Raw genomic sequence first — 27,809 nt, 5'->3', positions numbered from 1 at the left:
CAGACGCTTAAATGACTGAGCCACCCAGGCACCCCTGCAAATTACTTTTTATACAGACCTGTCCTCTAGAAGGCATGGAGGTACACTGAATCAGCTTAAGGAAGAAATGGGGAATTCTTTTTTAAAAGAATTTAGCATAGTTTCTTGTTCATCAAGTGACTTTAAATTAGCAACTTCTACTCTCATACCCAGGGGGGACAAGAGGCTTCTTTTTTGTCCTTTAATTTTAGCCATGGAGGTAATTTACAAAGATAAACACTTGAACGTGTTAATGGTCAATTCTGGACCGACAGGCAAGATATTAATCTGGTAAAGTATATGAAATTTGCTGTTTAGATAACTCTGAGTTCCTAAGGGTGAAGTTATGTCTCTGTTATTTTAGAACAGCCCTCATGCTTGCTGCAACTCTTAAATCTCCAGATGTAGTCAGGCTTCTTCTTCAGCAAGGTGTTAATACCTCTTCTCAAGATGAATGTGGATGGACGGCAGAAGACTATGCTGATTTTTGTGGATTTTATGTGTAAGTGTGTACATTAAAATGTTAGTTATCACTAAACTGAAGTTTAAAATAGTTTAACTCTTAGTTCTTATGTAGTGGTTGAGAGTTCGTAGTTTGATTTGGGCAATGTTGGGATGGCAGTGAGTTAGCCCCCATCATTTGTCAGAAACCAAGACAAAGGCTAGACTAGTTAGCAATAACAATGGGTGCAGGATTCTTTATCTCAGGACTATTGAGACCTTTGTCTTTAGGGATCTTAACTGTATCTGTTTCATTCCAAGGATAACTCTTATGCATGGGGTACAAAGAAAGTTACATTTGTTTGTTTGTTTGTTTGTTTTCCTTCCTGCCTCCATCCCTCCCTCCCTCTCTTCCTCTCTTCCTTTCTTTGTAGATTTTATTTATTTATTTCAGAGAGGGACAGGGTAGGGACAGAGGAAGAAGCAGATTCCCTGCTGAGCAGGGAGCCTGATGTGGGGCTCAACCCCAGTCCCCCAAGACTGTGACCTGAGCTGAATGCAGATGCTTAACCAAGTGCCAAGTGAGCCACCTAGGTGCCCCAACATCCAACATCTTTTTTTTTTTTTTTTTCCTAACTAGTTACTTGGGTCTTGAGATGTTCAGTTTAGTAGAAAACCCTATACTTTCCCTTGAGGGTTATCTCTTATACTTTCCCCCTTGAATTTTCCAGGAACCTAAGGAGTTCCCTAAGACCAAAGAGACCATCCTCTTTCGCAAGTCATTTGGAGGGAAAAAAGGACATTCTTGTCATTCCCTTGTTTCCTTTGATTCTGTTGCTGCAACATTGCTGTGTGTAGTACCTTGGTGACTCTGTTAAGCGACTGTCTTTGGCTCAGGTCATGATCCTGGAGTCCCAGGATCGAGTCCCCCAACTGGCTCCCTGCTCAGCAGGGAGTCTGCTTCTCCCTCTGACCCTCCCCGCTCTCATGTTTTCTCCCTCCCTCTCTCATTCTCTCACTCAAATAAATAAATAAATATCTTTAAAAAAAGAAAGAAAACTAAAGATTTTATTTTTTGAGAGAGAGAGTGAGAGCATGAGCAGGGGAAGGGGTTAGAGCAGGGAGCCAGACATGGGGCTCAATTCTAGGACCCCAAGATCATGACTGAGCTGAAGGCAGATGCTTAAATGACTGAGCCACCCAGGCACCCCTGCAAATAACTTTTTGTGCAGACCTGCCCTCTAGAAGGCAATGTTATTTTTCTGCAGTTTGGTTATGGTTATGATTGACCTTTGCTCCCAGGATGCCCTTGCTGATCCGCATTCCTCAGTCTTCCTGGTGACCCACGATGAGACTTCAAAGTTACCACATTTTTTAGTTTACGACATATGCTTGTATGCTCAGCTGCTATTCCAAGGCACCAGCACCCTGTTCTGGCCATTGGGCCCCCTGGCTTTAGCCACACACACCCTTCCCTTTGCACTCAAAAGCCTTACATGAAGCCCATATGTTAGCACAGACCTTCATAATGAAGTACCGCTTGAGGATTTTGCTTTTCTATCCCGCTAGCAGATGGCAGTTGGGACCCTTCTAAGCTGTTAGAGAGGTTCAAGTAATGCTACAGGAAGAGCCTGGACTTTCCTTTCTCCTTTGTTTCTAGGCCTATATCTCAAGCCTGCTTTAAATCCTGAGGAGCGCCTTTTCTTATGGGCTGATGAAAGGTCTCATACAGCCCTTCCCAGAGTGGTGGGTGTCCCCTTTCCCGAGAGGCCATGTTTTGGGTCTAATATTTCGTGAAATCCTCTTAACAACCTTGTGAAATAAGGCAGTAAGATGCCTGTTTTATAGAGGAAGACTTGGAGCCAGAGAGAAGTGGCTCGTCCAAGAGCAAATAGCTGTGGTTACAGAGTTAGGACCACTGAGTTCAAGACACGTTCCGTTATGGCAAGCTAATACTACTAATTGCTAAGTTACTACTTCATGACTGGTTCACCTTCCTTTAAAGTATATGGGGTAATTTAAGGTTTGATATTAGCTCTGATATTATTCGAAATACTCTTATGAATTGATATATTTGGTAAATGTTTTTCATATCAGTATTAAAATAGTAACATTGTTTATCACCCCTTTTTATATGTAGCAATCGCCAAATAATTGCCCAACATAGAGAAGAAAGATTTAAAAATTTTTCGCCAAATAACAATCCAGGTAAGACTTTTCAGAGTGAAGTACTTTTGGTGGTCACATAGATGAAGGCAGAGTAAGGAAGTTTTGATTATGAAAGAGCAGTGGGGGGAAAAAAAAAACCCCAATGTGTAAATTGCATAAGCTCACTTTCTTGCTTTCTTCCTTTCTTTCTCTTTCTCTCTCTCTCTCTCTCTCTCTCTCGATTTTATTTATTTATTTGACAGAGAGAGAGAGAGAGAGCACAGGCAGAGGGACAGGGAGAAGCAGGTTTCCCACTGAGCAGGGAGCCCAATGTTGGACTCAGTCCCAGGGTCCAGGGATCTTGACCTGAGCTGAAGGCAGATGCTTACCCAACTGAGCCACCCAGGGGCCTCTATTTTTTTTTTCTTTCTTAATAGTCTAGTATTCAGAATTATTTAAGACTTTAAATACTGTCATGAACAATAGGAACAAATCCATGAGAGAGACCGGACTCCAGGAAACAAACTGAGGGTTATGGAAGGATGGAGTGGGGGAATGGGGGAACTGGGTGATGAGTATTAAGGAGGGCACGTGTCGTGATGAGCACTGGGTGTTATATGCAGCTAATTAATCATTGAACACTACATCAGAAACTTACGATGTAGTATGTGCTGGCTAACTGACCATAATTAAAAAAAAAAATGGTACCTCAGTGTGAACAACAACGAAAAAGGAAGTTAATTGTAGGTAATTTAACATATGAGACATTATTGTCTGAAAAGAAATTCATTATTTTAGTCATGACCCCTAAAATCCCTTATATCTTTGTGTAAATAAGAGAGAGATTTTTAAGTTAGTATGTTTTATGTTTCCTTTATAAGCATATTAAAACAACTTGAACTTGTTATGAAAATGGATCTTTTAGTTTTTACAAGTGGATTACATTTAGTAAGTATTATTACATACTGATTTGTCTCATTAAAAAAGGAGCTATCCTCAAAACTGGGAACTCTATAATACCTTCCTGGTACCATAAACAAATGGCAAGCAATAAGAACTGGAAAACTTAGCTAGTATGCAGCAATACCAGTGAGACTGTTTTTTTTCTTTAAAGGTGACTGTCCGTGGTACAGAAATCAGAAAAGAAATGCCTTGAGAATCATAGGTGGTTTTATATATTGTTGTATCAATAAGATATCATTAACAACTTCATTTCTCATTAGTTAAAGAGAATGAGATATGTTGACTTTATTAGAACAATGTTTTCTTCTGTTCATTGCATAATTGTCATGATACTGTAATTTTGTTAGAACATGACACTCTGTTGCCATTAGTAAAAAGATTATCATAATAAAAATTCAAATGGGGCAACTCTGAGGCTCAACAGATTATAACAAAAGCAGAAAAATGGTTCACAGTAACAAAAATGCTACCACTGCTCCCTAGATGTGGCACCTAGTGCATTGTACAATCTGACATGTATGAAGGAACCTTTAACTTAGTAGACTTTTATCAAAGAAAATCTGTAGGTTGGTTTGGTTTTGCAATTTACTCATTTTCATTTGTTCACTTAGCAAATAACTATCAAGTGTCTTTTAGCCACTAAGTGTTACTCTGATATAGAATACAAACATTCAAAAAACACAATCCCTTCCCTCTGGGAGTTTGTTATTATCATTGTCATTCTTATTATTTACTCTGTTTTTACTACTCTATTTTTATTATTTACTCTACTTTATTCCGTGCTTACTATGTGCCAGAGTCCCCTAGTGCTTATAATTATCATTGTTATGTTTTTATTGGTACTTAATATGTAAGTCAATAGTGACAAGTTAGAGTTTTAGAAGAGTGGGTAGAATTTAAGGTAAGTATGCAGACCGAGTATTAAGTTTGCCAGGTAAAGAGGCAGAAGAACCATGTTTGGCAGGAGAAACGTCCATCAAGATGACATGTTTTGCACAGGGAACAGCAGTGCAGATGCTCAGATGTACGAGTGAACTTGGGAGCACTTACGAGCAGTTCAATTTTGCTGGTACAAAAAGTGTGCTATGGGAATGGTTGGAATGAGTGAATACTTAGCTAAGGCAAGCTAATGAAAGTTTTTCAGTACCATGGAAAGGTGTAGCTCTTAGGCTGTAGACCTTGGCAAATTTATCAGGTCGAATGCTTTTAGCTGCGAATAACAGGTGACTTATAATAGTGACTAAAACGGGGCCACCTGGGTGGCTTAGTCAGTTATGCATTGACTCTTAGTTTTAGCTCAGGTCACAGTCTCATGGGTCATGAGATCAAGCCCCACATCCCACTGGGCTCCGTGCTCAGCATGGAGTCTGCTTGACGATTCTCCTCCTCTGCCATTCCCCCCGTTCGTGTACTCTCTCTTGCATGCGTGCACTCTCTCTCAAATCAATAAATCTAAAGAAAGCAAACCAAACAAAACAGTGACTAAAACAGGAGGAACCAGAATTGTTTTGATGGTTCAGTGATGTCACCAGGATTCCAGTTGTCTCTTTTTAGCTTTGAGGTTGGCGGTATTTTATATTTCCTTTCCTGATTGGCTAATTAGCAACAGTTCGAGGCATATTCTCACATGACAATATTCAATGACTGGAAGGACTGTTTTTCTTTATATGTTCCTTTTATTTTTTTAAAAGATTTTATTTATTTATTTGACAGAGAGAGACAGACAGAGAGGGAATACAAGCAGGGGGAAGCGGCAGAGGGAGAAGCAGGCCTCTTGCTGAGCAGGGAGCCTGACGTGGGGCTGGATCCCAGGACCCTCGAATCATGACCCAAGCTGAAGGCTGAGGCTTAACAACCGAGCCACCCAGGCATCCCTATATGTTTCTTTAAATAGGAAGAAAACTCAGAAGCTTGCAGTAAATTTACTGTAACATCTTATAAGCTAGGTTATATCACGTGCTTGTTCCTAAACCAGCCGCTGGTAAATCAGGTACTGTGATTAGCTTAGAATAATCATTTCTCCTTTTGAAGCTGGGGTAAGGCCACCTTCTTCGTCTTTGGGACAAGAAATATCCAAATAAAGTTGTGGTTCTCCAGCAAGAATGAAGACTCTGGCATGGTTATTGGGGAGGGAGCCAGCAGTACTTGATGCAGGGATTCACTGGAGAATGTGAAGCAGAAGGGTAACAAGATTAGATTTGAATTAGGGCCTTCTGGTTGTGGCACAAAATAGGGATCACCAAGCTTTTTCTCTAAAGGGCCAGATAGTGAATATTTTAGGCCCTGTGGTTTCTCAACTACAACTACCATTATAGTGTGAAAGCAGCCGTAGCAATACGTAGGTGAATAGCAAGAACCAACCATCTGGTCCTGTAAATAAAGTTTTATGGGAGCACAGTCACATGTGACTGGTCCAACTTGGCCTGTGGCCATAGTTTGGTCACCCCTCATGTGGAGGATAGATTGGGAAAAAACCATGTAAAGAGACTGGAAGATAAAGGACCCTTCTATTTCCTTAGTCTAGTATCAGTCCATTATGAAATGTTCACTCCTCTATACTGAAAAAGTCAGGAGGCCCAACTAATCAATTTACAATGTTGTTCTTTTTCAAGGCCTTATGTCTTTCTCATTTTTTTAATTTAAGACTTTTAAAAAGATTTTATTTATTTGCGAGAGAGCACAAGTGGGGCCGAAGGGCAGAGGGAGAGGGAGAAGGAGACTCCCCATTGAGCAGGGAGCCTGACACGGGGCTTAATCCCAGCAATGTGTACTCCTACAGGACAGGACAAATTGAAGCAGGTCATACATACTTAGAGTCCAATGGTATAAATGATTCTGCTGTGCTGCCTTAAGGATGTGGTGTAGCATTCTACCATGGGCTTTCACGTATGTCCACTCAGGGTCACGATTTGTTCCTCTCATTAGAAATTGCCCTTCTGGCCAACCCACCTTCCTGTCTGCAGAAACAACCCCCAAACCCATTTGTCATCTGAGCCAGGCATGAGGATTCAGCTTAGTACTAAGTGCATGAGTGTTTGTGGGGTTCTCTATGTACATGGAGCTAACTAGATGACCCTTTTGCTTTTTAGATTCTCCAGGAAACTATTCTCACCGGAAGGTAAAACTTACATTTTTATTTTGAGGCTTTAACTACAGATTGCATGAAATATTCATTATGTCTTAATCATATTGTTTCAATACCCATTCAGCTTGCTGTGGAGGGGAAAGGTTTTATTTCGAATCCACCCAGAGACATGGAGGAAATTCAAGCATCCCAATCAGGTAAATTTTACAATATAAACTGAACGGTGTAAAGAAGTCCACTAAAATATTTGAAATGCTCACAGTCTTCTTATTCTGAAGTCTTTTTATTTAGTTAGTTATTTAGTTAGTTAGTTATTTAATTTTGGGGGCAAGCTTCAGTGAAGGTTCTGACATAAATAAGGTAGATGTTATTGCTGATATCTATGTTTGAACAGAAGATATTTATAAGCCTAGGAACAAGAGCTTCTGAAACATGGAAGGTTTCGCTCAATTCTTTTAAAAGGAAGAGCAGACTGTTTGAAATGCCGGAGGGGTATCAGGGGCGCTTCCGGTACCAAAACCTGTCGGAGTCGGATACCAAAATTTTCCCCCTGTTACTGCTTTCCTCGCTGCTGGGAAGACATTAAGGACGGACGTGGTTGATGATGCAAAGCTATGTTCTAGTCAGCTATAAGAATGTGTGGCTGGATGGCATGTGAAATGGTGGTACTTCATAAATCGTATCATTGAGTGCCAAGTAAGAGTATTGGAAGGAGAAGAGAGCAGGGTCAGTTTGGGGGAAATTGAGGAAGCCTTAGCCGTGCTAAAAAGTCTATTAGAAAGTTTGTGACTTTTAAGACTTTTCCAGTTTTGAAGAATTGATAGTGACGAACGTGAAGCTTGCTTCTCGAAGGTGAAGTTAAGGTGAAGGAATGTGGCAGCAGACTCAGTATGGACCAGAATTTCTCCAATGTTACTGAATCCTCGGAGACCTTGTTAAAAATGCACATTGTGGGGGCGCCTGGGTGGCTCAGTGGGTTAAAGCCTCTGCCTTCGGCTCAGGTCGTGATCCCAGGGTCCTGGGATCGAGCCCCACATCAGGCTCTCTGCTCTGCGGGGAGCCTGCTTCCCCCTCTCTCTCTCTCTGCCTTCCTCTCTGCCTACTTGTGATCTCTCTGTCAAAGAAAGAAAGAAAGAAAGAAGGAAAGAAATCTTTAAAAAAAAAAGAAGTGCACATTGTGAGGGGCGCGTGGGTGGCTCAGTGGGTTAAGCCTCTGCCTTGGGCTCGGGTCATGACCTCAGGATCCTGGGATTGAGCCCCGCATCCGGCTCTCTGCTCCGCAGGGAGCCTGCTTCCCCCTCTCTCTCTGCCTGCCTCTCTGCCTACTTGTGATCTCTCTCTGTCAAAGAGATAAATACAATCTTTCAAAAATAATGAACATTGTGAGCGGCAGGTCTGGGATCCTGCATTCTGACCTGTCAGGTGATGCAAATATCAATGGTCCGTTGGTCATGTGCTCCATTGCAAGGGTGGAGACTTCCACGTAGAGACACCTGGAAAGGCCACTGGATACTTCAAGACACCACAGGATCAAGGAAAACATTATTTTCTTTTTGTTTGTAAGCATGTTTTCAGCTAGACGGGAGAAAGGAGATGCAGAAAGGGAGGTTATAGATGTAAGATACTAGTGCTAACTAAAAAGGAAAGAAGTGGTGGAGATAATCCCTAATAAAAAGGGTGTAAAAGCAGAACAATCAAGACTATAGATCCACAAATAAGTCTTTTTTTAGGATTTTGTTTTCCTTTATTTGTTTCAGGGAGCAAGATTGAGAGAGACAGAGAATGATCAGGGGGAGGGGCAAAGGCAGAGGGAGAGGTTCCTTAAAGAGGCTCACTTCTGAGCCTGGAGCCTCCATGCAGGGTTCCATCTGAAGACTCTGTCCTCATGAGCTGAGTCAAAATCAGGAGCCAGATGCTCAACCCGCCGTTCCGTCCGGGTGCTCCCAGAAATTACTTTTTGAAGGGGCATAGCGAAGGGAACAAGGGAAAAGGGAAAGGTACGTTAGCTTAGAAGTCTTGGAGTTGAGAATGAAACTCCAGAGGATTCACTTTAGATGGCTCGAGGGTATTTGCACTAGAACCACATATCCATCCTCCTCAGGTCTTTTGGACATCAAAGATACAGGTTACGTCGGTCTTCATTACTCAAGTGAGATACGGAAGCTATGGCTTTCTTTTTTTTTAAGATAGGTAATTTTTTGGTACGAGAGCTGTTTCCAAAAACCCTTGAAAGACTGACATGATCTACCAAATCAAACTACTTTTGGAAACTATAGAAATACAGGATTGGTTCCCTAAATATTAAAATTTTTATTATCAGTAAGTGTGACACTAATTCTGAAATACATATTTTTTATTTTAATAAATAGAATTTTTTTAAAATTTTAATAAACATATAATGTATTTTTATCCCTAGGAGGTACAGGTCTGTGAATCGCTACGTTTACCCATTTCACAGCAGTCATCATAGCACATACCCTCCCCAATGTCCATATCCCCCGTGGAATCTTTTTTTAAAAAGATTTTGGAGATTGTAATTTCTTTTAGGCTGTTTTTAGCATTCACTTGAGAGTGGGTGGCAGTATTATATTTAGAAGTTTGTGCTCGGCTGGGGATACTAGGTTGAGGTCTAAAGATTGCTTATTGAAAACAAAGTTTCTTAACTTTATTTTTATAGCTTTAAATTCACAAGTATTGGTCCAATTATATTCAATGTAACTAGAAAATGCAGCTTCCCAAACCAAATATTAAAATATTTCCTATATTCTCTATGACTTTATTTTAGAGTTGGCTTTCCCAGCATTAATGGGAATCATTGAGAATTTACTATATAGTATCATCTTCTCAACTATGTATGCATAGTCTATGTTCTTGTTTTATTATTTTTATTTTATTTTTTTAGAGAGCAAGAAAGTGGGGAGGGAAGGAGGTAAGGCAGAAGGAGAGGGAGGGAGAGAACCCCAAGCAGCAGGCTTCACGCTTAGCACGGGGTCTGATGTGGGGCTGGATCTCACGACCCTGAGATCATGACCTGAGATGAAATCAACAGCCAGACACTTACTTCACTGAGCCACCCAGATGCCCCTTATTATTATTATTATTATTATTATTATTTGAAGATTTTATTTATTTGAGAGAGATTGAGAGAAAAAGTGGGAGGAGGGGCAGAGGGAGAAGCAGACTCCCCACTGACCTGGGAGCCCGATGGAGGACTCCATCCCAGGATCCAGTCATGACCTGAGCTGAAGGCAGCCGCTTAACTGACTGAGCCACCCAGGCGCCCCCCTTCATTAATTTTGATGAATAGGTGGAATATTGGTTTTAAGGAGTACTACACCGTTTAAAAATAACATTCTCCTGATATACTCAGTCTACTGATTAACCATATCTAATGTGTGCTCTACTTAATGTACCAGTTAACTAAGGGCCTTTCATCAGTCATATGATCAGGTCGGTACTAATAAATTGTACAGTATTTTTTTCACCCCTGTAGTTTTATGTTCTTTCTTTACTTGTAGAATTAACACTATAGTTTCAAAAGATTTTCAATTATCTCCTAGAGTAGTGAACGCAGACAATAAATTCAAAGTTACTTACCTATACAAGTGACTTGTTCCTGTTACTTCCTCATGAGCTTGGTAGATCCAAGAAGCAGGACTTTTAAAACAAAGCACCCACAGGCTTCTGTAACATAGGAAGATATGGAACAGAAAAATTATAAAATAAATACATTCAACTTAAAACAGTTCATGTAGAATAATTCCCACTTGATGCCTTTTATAAAGTAACGAGCAAAATTGGTTGCTAGGGACCCACGATTGTGTATTTACTCATTTAATATAGATTTATTCTGTACTGGCCCTGATAATTTTATATCCTCAATATTTCTAGAACCATTCTGTCGGTTCAGGTGTGCTTCATCTTTATTTTGCATCAGTGCCTTCTCATTCATCTCCCATCTTTTATTACAATGCCCCTCAGATTCATCCCTCTCCACAGCATTTAGAGTGATGTGTCTCGAATGCAAATATGACTGTGAACCATTGTTGAAAATATGTTTGTGTCCAGGTATCTTAAAATTACATATAAGGCTTTCATAATTTTGAGTTCTGCTAAGCTCTCTAACCCTTTCTACTGTCTGCCCTTTTCTCTGGCATCTGAACTGCTTTTGATGTCTTCCTCTTTGATTCCTGTATTTTAGACAGATATTTACCCTGTTGTGTGTTTCTCTCCCTTGTCTTACTGCGCCCTCTAACCCCTTTGACTCTGGCTGACCTCAGTGTTGCTGTCTCAGTTCAGGCATTATCTCTACAAAAACCATTCCTGACACCTTTTATCTACATGCTGCTTTAAACCTGGGTGCCTAGCACTTACTGGGAACTCAGTAAATAATTACTGAGTGGAATAAAGACTGTTTACACAGAGATGATTTAAGAGATTGTCCCATACAGGGGCCCCTGGGGGGCTCAGTCGGTTGAGTGTCCAACTCTTGATTTTGGCTCAGGTCAAGCCCCAAGTGGGGTTCAGTGCTGGGCGTGGAGCCTGGTCAAAATTCTCTCTCCCTCTTCTCCTTCCCCCCCGTCTCTCTCTTGAAAAAAGAGAAAGAGAGAGATTGTCCCATACAGTCTAGTAACAAAAGGAATATGTACACATAAAGAAGTAACTTACAGTTCGGGTGGTGAAGATGCACTAGAAAAATCTGTATGGTACTAACGTAGCCCCAAAGAAAGAGATCTATTTATCTAGGGAAGGGTAGCCTTAATCAAGGATGACTTTGTGTAGCAGTCTGTGTCCTAGAAGATGTGAAGAAATTTGTCAAGAAGTAGAGGAAAACATTTTAGGAATGTTTACATTCATCAGGGAAATACACCCATAGGAAGGTTGTACACTGATAAAGGCATAAAAAATACTAGTAATTTTGGAAACCATGAATAATGTTGTAGTTGAAGCTTAGGGTGACGTTTAAGAGGTACTGTAACAAGGTAAAGAATAGTCTGTTTTGATTTTATATCTTTCTGCTGCATTTTAAAAATTTGTTTCTGATTGTTTTGTTCATTGGTGTTAGGTGGGTGAATTTGTGAATGATTCTTTGAGATGTTTGTGTGCCTTTAACCTAGTGATGTTTAGTATTTCCCAAATGGTTTGTTGAAGTTTTTGATAATGAAAAGTATTTCTTAAAGTAAATATCCAGCTAAAGATTATGTTTCATTTAAACTCTTAATTGATAAGATGTTGTTTTCTATTTTTATGAAGGTTATAGCTTTTATCTAACCAGTCTAATTTGTCCATTTTAATAAAATATATATATTTTTCAGCAGAACTAGACTTAGAAATGACAACAGAAAAAGAGGAAGAAAGTCTTAATGAAAGTGAAAATAAACACCTGCAGGTATATACAAATTTAAATTTAAATTTCCAATTTTATATTGTTTTCCCTGCTTTAAGAATGTAACATAGCTCAAATGAAATTATCTTCTGAACAAAATGTATTGAAGTTGATCGATTATAATTTAGTATTTAGTTTTTGTAAAATTTTACAAGTTACCATATTTAAAATATTGTTAGAATTTATAGTAGCTTGTAGTTAAACTTCATCCTTGGAATCGGACCAAAAAAATTTCTGAATATTGTTTGCTTCTTCCATTTTTGTAAGTTTTTACATGCTAAAAAGTTGACATCAAATACTGAACCATATGTTTAAGCAGTTGAAATTAAGTGCAGTATAACAATTATGACTATTGACTTAGATTCATGTAGAAGGAGTGGTTCTTAATGTGCAGTTCTCAGTGGTTCAAAACGTGCAGTTCTGTATTGTCAGTCACTAATGCCAAGATTAAAGATTTATTTTGTCTTGTGATCTCTGTGTAGTTGACTTCAGAGAGTAGGATCATAAAATGAACACAATTGCCTATTGTAGAATCAAACCTTCCAGGATGGGACCTTTGTATTTGGGTAATAAACAGGAACGTTTTCAGTTATTTCATTTCCATATAGGGAATCTGTAAATATTATTCACATTTTTCTTATCCACTCTCAGTGGACGTTACAATAGCTGGATACAGGCAGATAATTTATAGTGATGTATAACACTATCATAGTATATAATTTGAATTAAAATTTAGGAATTTATTTTTCTTTCTGATTGATGTTTATTGATTTTGGCTCCTAATAATAAGTTTGTCTATTCTCTAGTTATTAATCTTTAAAAAAATTCTCAAATGCACTATTGGGGTCACTGTTTAAGGTATGGTAAGATAAAATGGTTTTAAGTTTATAACATTGAAAATCATCTAATTCATTTTTTGGTAGATGTGACATGTAATGAATTGTTTAGTTTAAAAAAACTGACAAAGTTAAGTTTATGGATTTGTGTTTTTCTTCTGTCTCAGGCTAGGGCAAGTTATTTTCGCTTCTTAGTTACAATCCAGTGACTTGGGAGCAGCTTAACATAGATTAAGACATTTAACAGTTAAATTTTAATTATTTTCTAATTTTTTCTTTGTCCATACTTGATTACTTAAGGATAAAGTTATTTTACAAACATGTATGCCAACAGAAAGGACATCTGAAAATGAAACACAGCAATTTAACTTTTATATCTGTCAAAAATGGCTCAAGAACCAGGAATGAATAAGGAATGTGATAGAGAGGATGATAGATTTTTATATTCAGAACATCCCTCTGTTCAAAAGTGTGAGAACATGTGGACCAAACAAGACAAATTAGAGTGGAAAAATAAGTTAAAACTCATCACCAGAGAGTTAAAGCAGAAGTTTGGTGAAATTTGTGGAAAAAAAAAAATTACTGCTTATCCTAAGGAAGATTCACTACATGGTCACTTTAAAGAAGGAGCAAACTTAATGGAAATACCTTCTAATTTGACAAATGATAGACTTGATTGTGAGAAAAAAGATGCATTTGCATCTTTGAACAGAAAGAGTCTAGACTTGAAAATGTCGTTCTTCCTCATTCATCCTCAGATCATAGTTGCCAGTCATCTTCTGATCTTTCCTTAAGTGAAAATAAATCAGACTCTGAAAATGATAACAAATCAGACTTTGAGCATATTTTTAACAAAAATGAGAGTTTTGATAGTGACATAGAAAATAAAAAAGTAAGGAACCCAGGGGTTACGTTTGAAGGGAAAGAAGACCAGGAGTTTGACATGCAAATGGCAAAAAGTATAAACCAAACTAGTTATTTTAAAGATTTTATTTACTTGTCAGAGAGAGAGTGAGAGAGAGAGAGAGAGAGAGAGAGAGAGAGACAGCATGTGCACACAAGCAGGGGGAAGTCCTGGCAGAAGAAGCAGGCCTGAACTCTGTCCCAGGACTCTGGGATCATGACCTGAGCCCAAGGCAGATACTTAGCCAACGAGGTATCCACGTGTCCAAATTCCTCTCTTTTTATTGACACAGAAATGAAGCAGAATTTATAAAAATTGCAGTTACTTGTAATGATAAGCACAAAATATTTTTATCAATTAAAATTAGGACAAACTAAGAGTCAAATGATATAATTAATGAAAAAAGTTCTGGGATGCCTGGGTGGCTCAGTTGGTTAAGAGCCTGCCTTTGGCTTGGGTCATGATCCCAGGGTCCTGGGATGGGGTCCTGCATTGGGCTCCCTGCTCAGGAGGGAGCCTGCTTCTCCCATTGCTGGCACCTCCTCCTGCTTGTGCGCTCTCTCTCTCTCTGATGAATAAATAAATAAAATCTTTAAAACATGTATAATTAATGAAAAAAGTTCATTTTAATGAATAAACTAGTAACGATTATCCTTCCTATCAAACTTCCATTAAAGATTGAAGAAACGGAGAAGCACCAAAATGATGAAATGGCAGTATTAGAAAGCGTATATGCTTCTGCTGCTGCTGGACTAATGCATCAAAGAGGGAGTGGAAAAACTGATAACAACCTATTTCCTATTATGGAAAATGAAGAATCTGATGGGTAAGCCTATAGCAATGCTTAAATAGTAGGTAATTATTATTTTCCTATAAAACAAATTCTAGTTGGAGCTAACATTCATGATTAACAAATTTTATGTTTTTTAGTAAGGCTATTTCATCTTGGGTGCTAATCAGAAAAATTTAAATAATGAGATACCATTTTTTGCTATCATAGTGATAAATATTTTATTAAAAAATTAACAACCAAAGTTAGCAAATGTGAAGAAAAGGGCATTCTTATACACTGTTGTTAAATAAAATTGGTAAAGCCCTTCCGAAGGGTGATTTAGCAGTGTGTTTCAAAAATTTTATATATTCTGACCTCTTATCCCAAGAACTTCATTGCTAGGACTAGATCCTATAGGAAAACATGACTTGTGTAAACACACACACACACACACACACACACACATTCTAAGGACATTTATTATACATTTATATATATATAAAATATGACATATGTTAAGGATATTTATTATAGCATTATTTTCATATAAAAAGTTGGAGATAGTCTAAGTATCTGTCAATAGGGAAGTAAACTTTCACCCCTGTAAAACAATGTAGTACGCGACTGTTTGAAAAAATGAGTTTAGGTCTACAAGGTACTGATTGTTTAACAAAGTATATTTAAAGTTTTTGGTTTGATGTCATGTTTTATGCAAATTTTAGAATACTTTTATTTACTTATTTATTTTTCTACCCCAGCATTTCTTTTTCTTTTTTTTTTTTTTAATTGCGCTATGGTAGTCACCATACAGTACATCATTAGTTTTTGATGTAGTGTTCTGTGATTCGTTGTTTGTGTATAACACCCAGTGCTCCATGCAATACATGCCCTACTTAATACCCATCATTGGGCTCACTCAACTCCCCCACCCCATTCCCCTTTAAAACCCTCAGTTTGATTCCCAGAGTCCATAGTGTCTCATGGTTCATCTCCCCCTCTTATTTTCCCCCCTTCATTTTTCCCTTCCTTCTAATTCCTCCATGCTATTCCTTATGTTCCACAAATAAGTGAAACCATGTCATAATTGTCTTTCTCTGCTTGACTTATTTCACTCAGCATAATCTCCTTCAGTTCCATCACGTTGATGCAGATGTTGGTATTCATCCTTTTTGATGGCTGAGGAATATTCCATTGTATATATGGACCATATCTTCTTTATCCATTCATCTGTTGAAGGTTACCTCTGCTCCTTCCACAGTTTGGCTATTGTAGACATTGCTGCTATGAACATTGGGATGCATATGGCCCTTCTTTTCACTACATCTGTATCTTTGGGGTAAATACCCAGTAATGCAATTGCTGGGTCTTAGGGTAGCTCTGTTTATATATATATATATATATATATATATATATATATATATATATATATATTTACATTATATATATATTTACATTATATATATATTTAGATTTTTATTTATTTATTTGACAGAGAGAGATCCCAAGTAGGCAGAGAGGCAGGCAGAGAGAGAGAGGAGGAAGCAGGCTCCCTGCCGAGCAGGGAGCCCGATGCAGGACTCGATCCCAGGACCCTGAGATCATGACCTGAGGCGAAGGCAGAGGACCAACCCACTGAGCCACCCAGGCGCCCTGTTTTTAACTTTTTGAGGAACCTCCACACTATTTTCCAAAGCAGCTGCACCAACTTGCATTCCCAACAGTGTAACAGGTTTCCTCTTTCTCACATTCTCTCCAACATTTGTTGTTTCCTGTCCTGTTAATTTTGGGCATTCTAACTGGTGTAAGTTGGTATCTCAATGTAGTTTTGATTTGAATTTCCCGATGGCTAATGATGATGAACATTTTTTCATGTGTCCGTTAGCCATTTGTATGTCTTCTTTGGAGAAGTGTCTGTTCATGTCTTCTGCCCATTTTTTAATATAATTTTTTATTTTTTTATTAACATATAATGTATTATTAGCCCCAGGGGTACAGGTCTGTGAATCACCAGGTTTACACACTTCATAGTACTCACTATAGCATATACCTTCCCCAATGTCCATAACCCAACCACCCTCTCCCTACCCCTCTTCCCCCAGCAACCATCACTTTGTTTTGTGAGATTAAGAGTCTCTTATGGTTTGTCTCGCTCCCGATCCCATCTTGTTTCATTTATTTCTTTCCTACCCCCCAAGTCCCCCATGTTGCCTCTCAACTTCCTCATATCAGGGAGATCATATGATTGTTGTCTTTCTCTGATTGACTTATTTCACTCAGCATAATACCCTCTAGTTCTATCCATGTCATCACAAATGGCAAGATTTCATTTCTTTTGATGGCTGCATACTATTCCATTATATATATATATACACACACACACACACACATATATATATATGTATATGTATATATATGTATATATGTGTGTGTGTGTGTGTGTGTGTGTGTGTGTATACCACGCATCATCTTTATCCATTCATCTGTTGATGGACATCGAGGTTCTTTCCATTGTTTGGCTATTGTGGACATTGCTGCTATAAACATTCAGGTGCCCATGCCCCTTCGGATCACTACATATGTATCTTTAGGGTAAATACCCCGTAGTGCGATCGCTGGGTCATAAGGTAGCTCTTTTTTCCACTTTTTTGAGGAATCTCCATGCTGCTTTCCAGAGTGGTTGCACCAGCTTGCATTCCCACCAACAGTGTAGGAGGGTTCCCCTCTCTTCGCATCCTGGCCAGGATTTGTCATTTCCTGACTTGTTAATTTTAGCCATTCTGACTGGTGTGAGGTGGTATCTCATTGTGGTTTTGATCTGTATTTCCCTGATGCTGAGTGATGTGGAGCACTTTTTCATGTGTCTGTTGTTCTGCACATTTTTTGACTTGATTATTTGTTTTTTGGGTGTGAAGTTTGGGAAGTACTTTATAGATCTTGGATACCAGCCTCTTGGATATAAAGTACTTTATAGATCTTGGATACCAGCCTTTTATCTGTAGTGTCAGTTGCGAATATGTTCTCCCATTCCGTGGGTTGTCTCTTTGTTTTGTTGACTGTTTCCTTTGCTGTGCAGAAGCTTTTTATCTTGAGGAAATCCCAAAAGTTCATTTTCACTTTTGTTTCCCTTGCCTTTGGAGACATGTCTTGAAAGAAGTTGCTGTGGCTGATGTCGAAGAGGTTACTACCTATGTGCTGCTCTAGGATTTTGATGGATTCCTGTCTCACATTGAGGTCTTTCATCCATTTAGAATTTATCTTTGTGTATGGTGTAGGAGAATGGTCGAGTTTTGTGAAAAATGGAATACTTTTAAAATCTGCTGTGTTGCAAAAGGAAGTTACCTGCTATACTGGCACTCTTATTACCAACAAAATTGCTAGTCACTAGGTTTTGGTTTTGGTTCCTAATGCATGAGTGCTCAAATGTTGGACCCTCAAATTGATCTGAGTATTACCAAGAGATTTCATATAGCAACTTCTCCCATGTTCTATACAAACATTTGATTTGATCCCTGTGCTATAAACCAAGATGTTGCTAATGCGTTGAATCTTCTTCTTAAGGTACCATGCACGCGTGCTATTATCCTTCCTTTTTTACAAAAATTAATTTATTTTATTTTTAATTTTTTAATTTATTATTATTTTTTAAATAAACATATAATGTATTTTTATCCCCAGGAGTACATGTCTGTGAATTGCCAGATTTACACACTTCACCGCACTCACCATAGCACATACCCTCCCCAATGTCCATAACCCCACCCCCCTCTCCCTCCCCCCACCCCAGCATATTATCCTTCCTTTTTAAAGAGAATCTATTTCTACATGCGCCTCACCAAAATTTTCAATAGTGACTTCATATTATAGAATTTATGAGAATTCAGTTTACAAAATAGGAATATTTTCTACATTCTAAACCCCTTGTACTTTCCTTACAGAATTTTAATATGACTAATGATTTTGGATAGTAGAAGATATCCTAGAGTTAGATGATTTTTATCAAGCATGAAATACTGCTGTTGGAACTTAGAGTTTTTCTGTGGTCTTTCTAAGCATGAGAAAAATGATAATCAGTTTATATAATATTATATATCTAGGAAATTTTTAAAGAGTCTTTTGCTTGTATAATTTCATGAATTATTTAATGCTTTGGTTTGGCTTTTTAAAAAGATTTTATTTGTTTATATTAGAGAGAGAGTGGGGGGTGAGGTGCAGTGGTGGGGAGAGGGACAAGCGGGCTTGGCACTGAGAGTAGAGCCCTGTGCAGGGCTTGATCCCACAACCCTGAGATCATGGCCTGAGCCAAAACCAAGAGTCGAAGACTTAACCGGCTAAGCCACTCAGGCGTCCCCTTGGTCAGGCACATAAAAAAAAAAATTAGTGCTACATGTATTTAATTTAAAAAATTTCAAAATATTACAAAAATACTACATCATCTTTGTGTAAGGATTGAACTAAACAAGAAAATTGAGTCATCTGTGACTGTGGCTTCCACTTTGCTATGAAATCCTTAAAAGAACCACGTACACTCAGTGATCCTTACTTCCCTCCCATTCACTCTTGAATTCTCACTAGTAATTTTCACTCCCATTACTCCAAAATTGATTTTCAAAGGTTACCACTGATTTTCATTTTAATAAATCTAGACATAATTTCTTAGATCTCTCTTTTTTTAACCTATCAGCAATATTTGACCCATTGGAAAACTCTCTTCTCCAAAATTCTGTCTTCATGTAGCTTTCAGAATATCACTCACTCACCTGGTTTCCCCCTGCCTTTCTAGTCTGTACATCTCAGCCTGATTTGCTTCTTTCTCCTCATTCTCCTGATTCTCCTTCCAGGAATCAGTCCTTGATTTTCCTTGTCTTGACTTTTACTATCTTTTTTCTTTTTTTAATTTACTTATTTGTTAGAGAGAGAGCGAGCGAGCACAGGCACAGTGGCAGGCAGAGGCAGAGGGAGAAGCAGGCTCCCCGCGGAGCAAGGAGCCCGATGTGGGACTCGATCCCAGGACGCTGGGATCATGACCCAAGCCGAAGGCAGCTGCCCAACCAACTGAGCCACCCAGGCGTCCCATTGACTTTTACTATCTTGTATATTCTAATGATCCTCAAGTTTGTATCTCCAGCCCACATCTCTCTGTGGAATTCCAGACTTACATATAAAACCACCTATTTGATATTTTGGGGGATAGTTATTGGGTATTGCAAACTTAACATGCCCAAAATTGAACTACTGATATTCTTTCTTATACCTGCCTTTCTTATCTTTCCTAATTAAGTTAATGACAATTCTAGTTGCTCTGCCAAAAAACTTGGTATCATCTTTGACTCCTGTCTTTTTCTTTTTCATACATGCCCCATCTAATCTGTCAGCCAATCTTGTCAGGTCTTCCTTCAAAATATAATCAGAAGCCAAACACATCCTCCATGACCAAGCCACTGTCATCTGTTGTCTGTATCGGTGTAATAATTAACTAATTGGTCTTCTTGTTTGTTCGTTCTTTTGCCTTTTCTTTTCCCATTAATTCTAAACACAGTGGATCTTTTAAAACATAAGTCAGAGTATGTCTTCCTCTGCTCAAACCCCAGTTGCCTCCCATTTCGCTCAGAGTATGTGCCGAAGTTCTTTCTAACACCTACAAGGCCTTGTATGATCTATTCATCTCAGGTCTCTCCCTATTGCTTACTACCTCTCCTTGATTTGAACTCCTATTTTCTGTCCTTTTCACTCTGCTGAGGTACACTGAATGTTTCACTTTTTTTTTTTTTTTTTCCTCACTATAAACACTTTGAGCTTACCTCTCTACTTCCTGTTGACTCTGTCTGGAGTGCTTTTCCCATCAATAATACTCTTATGGCTTGCTTGCTCCTTGCTCCTTCCTTTTTTTTTTTTAATTTAATTTTTGCTTAAAAATTAATTAAATTAATTAAATTAAATTAATTAAAATTTTCGGGGTGCCTGGGTGGCTCAGTGGGTTGAGTCTCTGCCTTCAGCTCAGGTCATGATGCGGGGGTCCTGGGATCAAGCCCTGCATCGGGCTCTCTGCTCAGTGGGGGGCCTGCTCCGCCGCCCCCCACCCCCGCCCCGCCGCCTGCCTCTCTGCCTACTTGTCATCTCTCTCTCTGTCAAATAAATAAATAAAATCTTAAAAAAAATTAAGGCCTTTCTTGGTTATCCCGATTTCTTGGTTATCCTATATTTTGGGAAATATCCTGATTTCTTGGTTATCCTATAGCACATCAAAATTTGATTTCTCTGCTTTAGTTTTTCTCCTCTACTACTGGCTATTTTGCCTGTGTAGTTTATTGTTTTTTGTGTTTACTTCACTCATGAATAGGATTTTTATCTGTTCATTGCCATGTTCTCAGTGCCTAGAAAATGTTCTAGCATATATAGTTCTATTCAATAAATGTTTATTGAGTGAATGGGGTTTAACCTGCATGTATTGTTTTTAACATAATGCTGATTCTCAGTTAAACAAAAGGAAAGTTTGACATGGGTCCCTTCTGACAATTTAACCTGTCAGTTGTATGCATTTTTTTTTTAATTTTTTGGGGGCCCAATATTGTGGTTACTTGCTACTTATTCTTTTACTGGTATTTATGTTAGCTTTAATTATAGTAAAATGGATCAAAGGAATCACAAACTTCATTTATATTTTATTAGGGAAAATGAAATATGATTGTAAATTATTATAAGATTTTAACAATTCTTGCAAAAGGATTATGAGCCCTCAATATGTAAACTAAGAAGATGAAGCTGGAATTTATTGCCTACTAGTAAGAGAGAACTATGCTGGTCAGTCTTTTCTGACAGAGCCGTCTGCTATTCTTATATAGGGTTTTGGGAAGAGTAGAGTTTAAGGTTTGGGGGACTTTCAGAGAATTAAGTGGTTTGTCATCATCTGAAACACCATGGTAATTTGGGTGAGACTGTTGGTTGGTTGGTTGGCACTCGAGGCATGTGTATTGGAGTGATTTTGTTCCATATTGGCTTTCTTTTAGAAAGGAGGAGCTGACATTGCCTGATTGGTGAGTGAGGCCAGTAGGCATTGATCAATTACACGCATTTAAAACTGCATATGGTGGCTTCTTGTTACTATGGCTTCCTATTCCTATTTGGGTTCCCCCCACCCTAAGTTTGAGGCGACTTTAACTAGATTTTTTCTATTTAAAAGTTGCTTCTATCAACTGTGTTCAAAATGAAAGCTATTTCATATTCTGTAATTATAGATTTATTTTTGAAATTTAGGTCGAGAGAGATTGTTCAATAATTGCTTTCAGGAAGATCCTTCTTTTTTGGATGTTAAATTTTAACTAGAATAGTTATCTGTTTAACAGTTTTAAAACAGTAATTGCTAGCTTTGTTTTTGTTTTCAGTGCTCTGAGGGGCTCATGTTCAATTCCTAAATTAATCATCTCTTGTGGGAAATTTAGTCTTTTTGTGAGTTTAGGTAGCTATATGCTAATAATATTCTCTTGCATGCATTTAGTCCATGAAAAAGTAATTATAATTTTGTATTAGTAAATCTAGCTTTTTATGTTAGGATTAAATAGTAAGGTAAAAGTATACAAAAGTTACCAAATCATTTTCTTTAAGAAAATTAAGAAGAAATTATTTGTGTGAGAGAGAGTATGAGCAGGAGGGAGGGACAAAGGGAGAGGGCGAAGCTCAGCGGGGAGCCTGATTTGGGGTTCGATCCCAGGACCTGGAGATCATGACCTGAGCTGAAGGCAGACCTTATCCGACTGAGCCATCCAGGCACCCTCAAATAATTTTATTTTCAAACAAAATTAATCAGATTATTGCTATTTTTGACATGTGAGTATTGTTGAATTTTGTCCAGATTTTTTGAGGTCTAATTGACAGATAACTGTGTAGGTGTAAGGTATACCTGTATTACTTTAATACTCTTTTATATTGTCAAATGATAATAGTGTTAATAACTCTATCACCTCACATAATTATCATTTCTTTTTTAGCAACTCTTTTAGTAACTTTCAAATATGTAACAGTATTATTAACTGTAATCACCATTCTGTACATTAGACCCTCAGATCTTACTAATCTTGTAATGGGAAGTTTGTACCCTTTAGCCAATATCTATCCATTTCCCTCAGCCTCCTACCCCTGGCAACCACAAGTCTATAAATGTGTTTTTTTCAAGATTCCGTGTGTAAGATTATAGAGTATTTGTCTTTTTGGATGACTTCCTTCACTTAGCTTAATTCCCTCAAGGTTCATTCATGCTGTCGCAGATGGCAGGGTTTCCCTCTTTTTTTTGTGGCTAAAAATATTCCATTGTAAATATATACCACATTTTTTTAATTAAATTTTTTATTTATTTTCAGCGTAACAGTATTCATTGTTTTTTCACCACACCCAGTGCTCCATGCAATCTGTGCCCTCCCTAATACCCACCACCTGGTTCCCCCAACCTCACACCCCCCCCTCCGCCCCTTTAAAACCCTCAGGTTGTTTTTCAGAGTCCATAGTCTCTCATGGTTCACCTCCCCTTCCAATTTCCCTCAACTCCCTTCTCCTATATATATATACACCACATTTTTAAATCCGTGGATCCCCTGATGGGCATGTAGGTTGTTTCCATGTCTTGGCTGTTGTAAATAATGCTGCAGTAAACATAGAGGCGCAGGTACCTCTTTGAGATACTGATTCATTTCTGTCAGAATGTTCCCAGAAATAGGATTACTGGATATTCTGATAGTTCTATTTTTAGTTTCTTGAGGAACCTCCACACTGTTTTGCATAGTGGCTGTACCAGTTTACAGTCCTGTGACAGTGTGTAAGGATTCCCTTTTCTGTACATCTTTGCCAGTGGTATCTCTTCCCTTTTTGTTGTAAGCCATTTTATTAGGTGTGAGGTGATCGATATATCATTATGGTTTTGATCTGCATTTCCCTGATGAATAGTGATGTCGAGCCCATTTTTTGGTCCTGTTGGCCATTTGAATATCTTCTGAGGAGAGCTGTCTATTAAGATGCCTTGCCCAGTTTTTAATTGTATTTGGTTTTTTGCTGTTGAATTTTATGAATTTCTTATATACTTTACATATTAACCTTTTTTCAGATAGTGTGGTTTGCACATATTTTCATCCATTCTGTAGGTTGCTTTTTCATTATGTTACTTGTTTCTGCTTTGTTTTTTAGATAAATTCAACTTAGTTAACATATATTGTATTACTAGTTTCAGGGGTAGACTTTAGTGATTCATCACCTGCATGTAACACCCAGTGCTCATCACAAGTGCCCTCCCTAATGCCCACCGCACAGTTAGACCATCTTCCCGTCACCTCCCCTCCAGCAACCCTGTTTGTTTCCTCTAGTTAAGAGTCCCTTATGGTTTGCTTCCATCTCTGTTTTTATCTTGTTTTTTCCTTTCCTTCCCCTATATATTCAACGTAAATGGAACTAGAGTGTTGCTCGTTTCTTTTGCCGTGCAGAAACATTGCTTGTTCCACCGATTCTGCTTTTGTTGCTTGTACTTTTGATGTCACATCCAAAATCATTGCCAACATCAATGTCAGGGAGCTTTCCCCCGTTTTCTTGTAGGAGTTTTATGGTTTAAGGTTATATATTTAAGTCTTTAATCCAGTTTGGGTTAATTTTTGTGAGTGGTGTAAGTTAGGGGTCCGGTTTCATTCTCTGCATGTGAATATCCAGTTTTCTCAGGATCATTTATTGAAGAGATTATCTTTTCTTCCTTGAGTGTGCTCAGCTCCCTTATCAAATTTTAGTTGACTATATCCATGGGTTTATTGTCCGGTTCTTGATTCTGTTTCTTTGCGTTTTGTGTTTTTTTTTTTTTTTTTTTTTTATGAATGGTCATCCTATTTTGATTATTGTACCTTTGTAACAGTTCGAAAACAGGAAGTGTGATGCTTCCAGCTTTGTTCTTTCCTGGACTGATTTGCTTATTTGGGGTGTTTTTTGTTCTATATAAATTTAAGTATTCTTTTTCCTATTTCTCTGAAAAATGTCACTGGAATTTTGACGGGGATTGCATTGAATCTACAGATGGCTTTGAGTCACGTGGATATTTAATGTTGATTTCTCTAATCCATGAATAATGAGATATCTTCCTATTTGTGTGTCTGATGTTTCTTTTATCAAAGTCTCATAGATTTTAGTGTACATATCTTTCACCTCCTTGGTTAAGTTTATTCCTAAGTATTTTGTTCTTTTTGATGCTTTTGTGAATGGTATTTTTAAATTTCTTTTTCAGATTTTTTTGGTTAATGTATAGAAATGTAACGGATTTGTATATGTGGATATTGTATCCTTCATCTTTGCTAGTTCTAACAGCTTTTTGGTGGTGTCTTCAGCATTTTCTATATGTAAGATCATATCCTCTGCAGACAAAGACAGTTTGATTTCTTCTTTTCTGATCTGGATGCCTTTCATTTCTTTATCTAGTCTGATGTTTAATACGAGTGGTAAGGTGGGCGCCTTTGTCTTATTCTTGAACTTAGAGGAAAAACTTTCAGTGTTTTGCCACTGAGTATGATGTTAGCTGTGGGTTTTTCATATGTGGTCTTAGTTATGTTCAGGTATGATACTTTGGTACCCACTTTATTGAGAGTGTTTATCATGAAAAGATGTTGAATTTTGTCAAATGCTTTTTCTGCACATATTGAGATGATCATGTAATTTTTTTCCCATTCTGTTAATGTGTATCAAACTTACTGATTTGATTTGATTGATTTCTATAGGATAATTTTGCTCAATAAAGTATTCTTGGTTGGCAGTTCTTTTCTCTCAGCATTTTTTTTTAAGCTTTTATTTATTTGACACAGAGAGAGGGATCACAAGTAGGCAGAATGGCAGGCTGAAGAGAGGGGGAAGCAGGCTCCCTACTGAGCAGACAGCCCGATGTGGGGCTCAATCCCAGGACCCTGAGATCATGACCTGAGCTGAAGGCAGAGGCTCAGCCCATTGAGCCACTCAGGTGCCCTTCCAACTCTTTATTAAACTTCTCATTTTGTTCATCTAGTATTTTTCTCATTTTATTGAACTGTTTTTTTTTTGTTTTGTTTTGTTTTTTAAGATTTTATTTGTTTATTTATTTATTTTAGAGAGAGCACGTGTGTGAGCCGGGCAAGTAGCAGAGGGGGAGCGACATGCAGACTCCACACTGAGCATAAGGCTGATGCTGGGCTGGATCTCATGACCTTGCGATCATGAAACAAAATCAAAGGTCTGGTGCTTAACAGACTGAGCCACCCAGGCACCCCTGAATTGGCTTTTTGTGTTTTCTTGTAGCTCACTGAGTTTACTTAAAACTGCTATTTTGAATTCTTTTTTGGATAAACTACTGATCTTCATGTGTTTGAAATCAATTACTGGAAGATTATTGTGATCATTTTGTGGTATCATATTTCCTTGACTTTTTATATTCTTTGAAGTTTTACATTGCTGTCTTTGCATTTGAAGTAGTCTTTAATGACTACCTTTCCAGTGTATCCAAACCTGATTTTGTTTTGTTTTGTTTTGTTTTTGCTCTGGTGGTGTGCTGGAACTTTACTGTAGGAAATCTAGTTTTTCTAAAAAAGCTCTTTTGTCAATGGGTGATTATCTAAGTGTTTTCCAGGGGCTCCCAGATGTGGTTGAGAGGAAGGGGCTGGAGCCAGTCTATGGGCTATTGCTGGGTCCATAGCTGGGACTGTAGTGAGTGTGCCTGTTATCTGATGCATGGGTAGGCAAGAGTTTTCCTAGGTCCCTTGGTTTATGGTGCTTGGTTCCACAGCTCCTACAAAGAGGTCCACAGCTGCTTTGTCACCACAAAGACATTGTATTGTAGTTGTATATTGATCAGTCTTTGAAGCAAGGGATGTGTATTTGCTTATATATGGTTGGACTTCATAACTGTTCTGTGAACTAATAAATGAATTGAAATGGGTAGCCGAATTTTACAAAAAATTGGTTTTTTTTTAATTCTTGACCAGTGAAATTATTAGAAAACATTGGCTTTTTAAATCTTTAAAAAAATTTTTTAAAAGATTTTTTTAAATTAAATTTAATTTTTTCCCAGTGCTCCAATATTCATTGTTTATGGACCACACCCAGTGCTCCATGCAATATGTGCCCTCCTTAATACCCACCACCAGGCTCAACCAACCCCCCACCCCCACCCCTCCAGAACCCTCAGTTTGTTTCTCAGAGTCCACCACTCTCGTGGTTTGTCTCCCCCTCCGATTTCCTCCAACTCACTTTTCCTCTCCATCTCCCAATGTGCTCCATGTTATTACTTGCTCCACAAGTAAGTGAAACCATATGATAATTGACTCTCTCTGCTTGACTTATTTCACTCAGCATAATCTCCTCCAGTCCCATCCATGTTGATACAAAAGTTGGGTATTCACCCTTTCTGATGGAGGCATAATATTCCGTTGTATATATGGACCATATCTTCTTTATCCATTCGTCTGTTGAAGGGCATCTTGGCTCTTTCCACAGTTTGGGGATTGTGGCCGTTGCTGCTATGAACATTGGGGTACAGATGGCCCTTCTTTTCACTACATCTGTATCTTTGTGGTAAATACCCAGTAGTGCAATTGCAGGGTCAGAGGGAAGCTCTATTTTTAATTTCTTGAGGAATCTCCACACTGTTCTCCAAAGTGGCTGCACCAACTTGCATTCCCACCAACAGTGTAAGAGAGTTCCCCTTTCTCCACATCTTCTCCAACACTTGTTGTTTACTGTCATGTTGATTTTGGCCATTCTAACTGGTATAAGGTGGTATCTCAATGTGGTTTTGGTTTGAATCTCCCTGATGGCTACCGAAGATGAACATTTTTTCATGTGTCCATTAGCCATTTGTATGTCTTCTTTGGAGAAGTGTCTGTTCATGTCTCTGCCCATTTTTTGATGTGATTTTCTGTTTTGTGTGTGTTAAGTTTGAGGAGTTCTTTATAGATCTTGGATATCAGCCTTTTGTCTGTAGTGTCATTTGCGAATATCTTCTCCCATTCCATGGGTTGTCTCTTTGTTTTGTTGACTGTTTCCTTTGCTGTGCAGAAGCTTTTTATCTTGAGGAAGTCCCAAAAAGTTCATTTTCACTTTTGATTCCTTTGCCTTTGGAGACATGTCTTGAAAGAAGTTGCTGTGGCCGATGTCGAAGAGGTTACTGCCTATGTTCTCCTCTATTATTTTGATAGATTCCTGCCTCACATTGAGGTCTTTTATCCATTTCGAGTTTATCTTTGTGTATGGTATAAGAGAATGGTCGAGTATTTATT

General features: G+C 38.2%; 1 protein-coding gene across 1 annotated transcript in view; it reads left to right on the top strand.

Moving 5' to 3' along the window:
* Positions 1-27,809, top strand: part of LOC308338026 (ankyrin repeat domain-containing protein 26-like) — a 99,372-nt gene that overhangs the window by 26,222 nt on the left and 45,341 nt on the right. Inside the window, exons 5-10 of the mRNA XM_080831585.1 lie at positions 383-520; positions 2,600-2,667; positions 6,660-6,688; positions 6,780-6,852; positions 11,971-12,044; positions 14,459-14,607. Of these exons, the coding sequence (XP_080687711.1) occupies positions 383-520; positions 2,600-2,667; positions 6,660-6,688; positions 6,780-6,852; positions 11,971-12,044; positions 14,459-14,607 (531 nt within the window). The remainder of the gene's footprint in view (positions 1-382; positions 521-2,599; positions 2,668-6,659; positions 6,689-6,779; positions 6,853-11,970; positions 12,045-14,458; positions 14,608-27,809) is intronic.

This window comes from Martes martes (genome assembly GCF_963455335.1).
Source record: "Martes martes genome assembly, contig: scaffold_90, whole genome shotgun sequence".
NCBI lineage: Eukaryota > Metazoa > Chordata > Mammalia > Carnivora > Mustelidae > Martes > Martes martes.
This window is presented reverse-complemented; position numbering and strand designations above follow the sequence as displayed.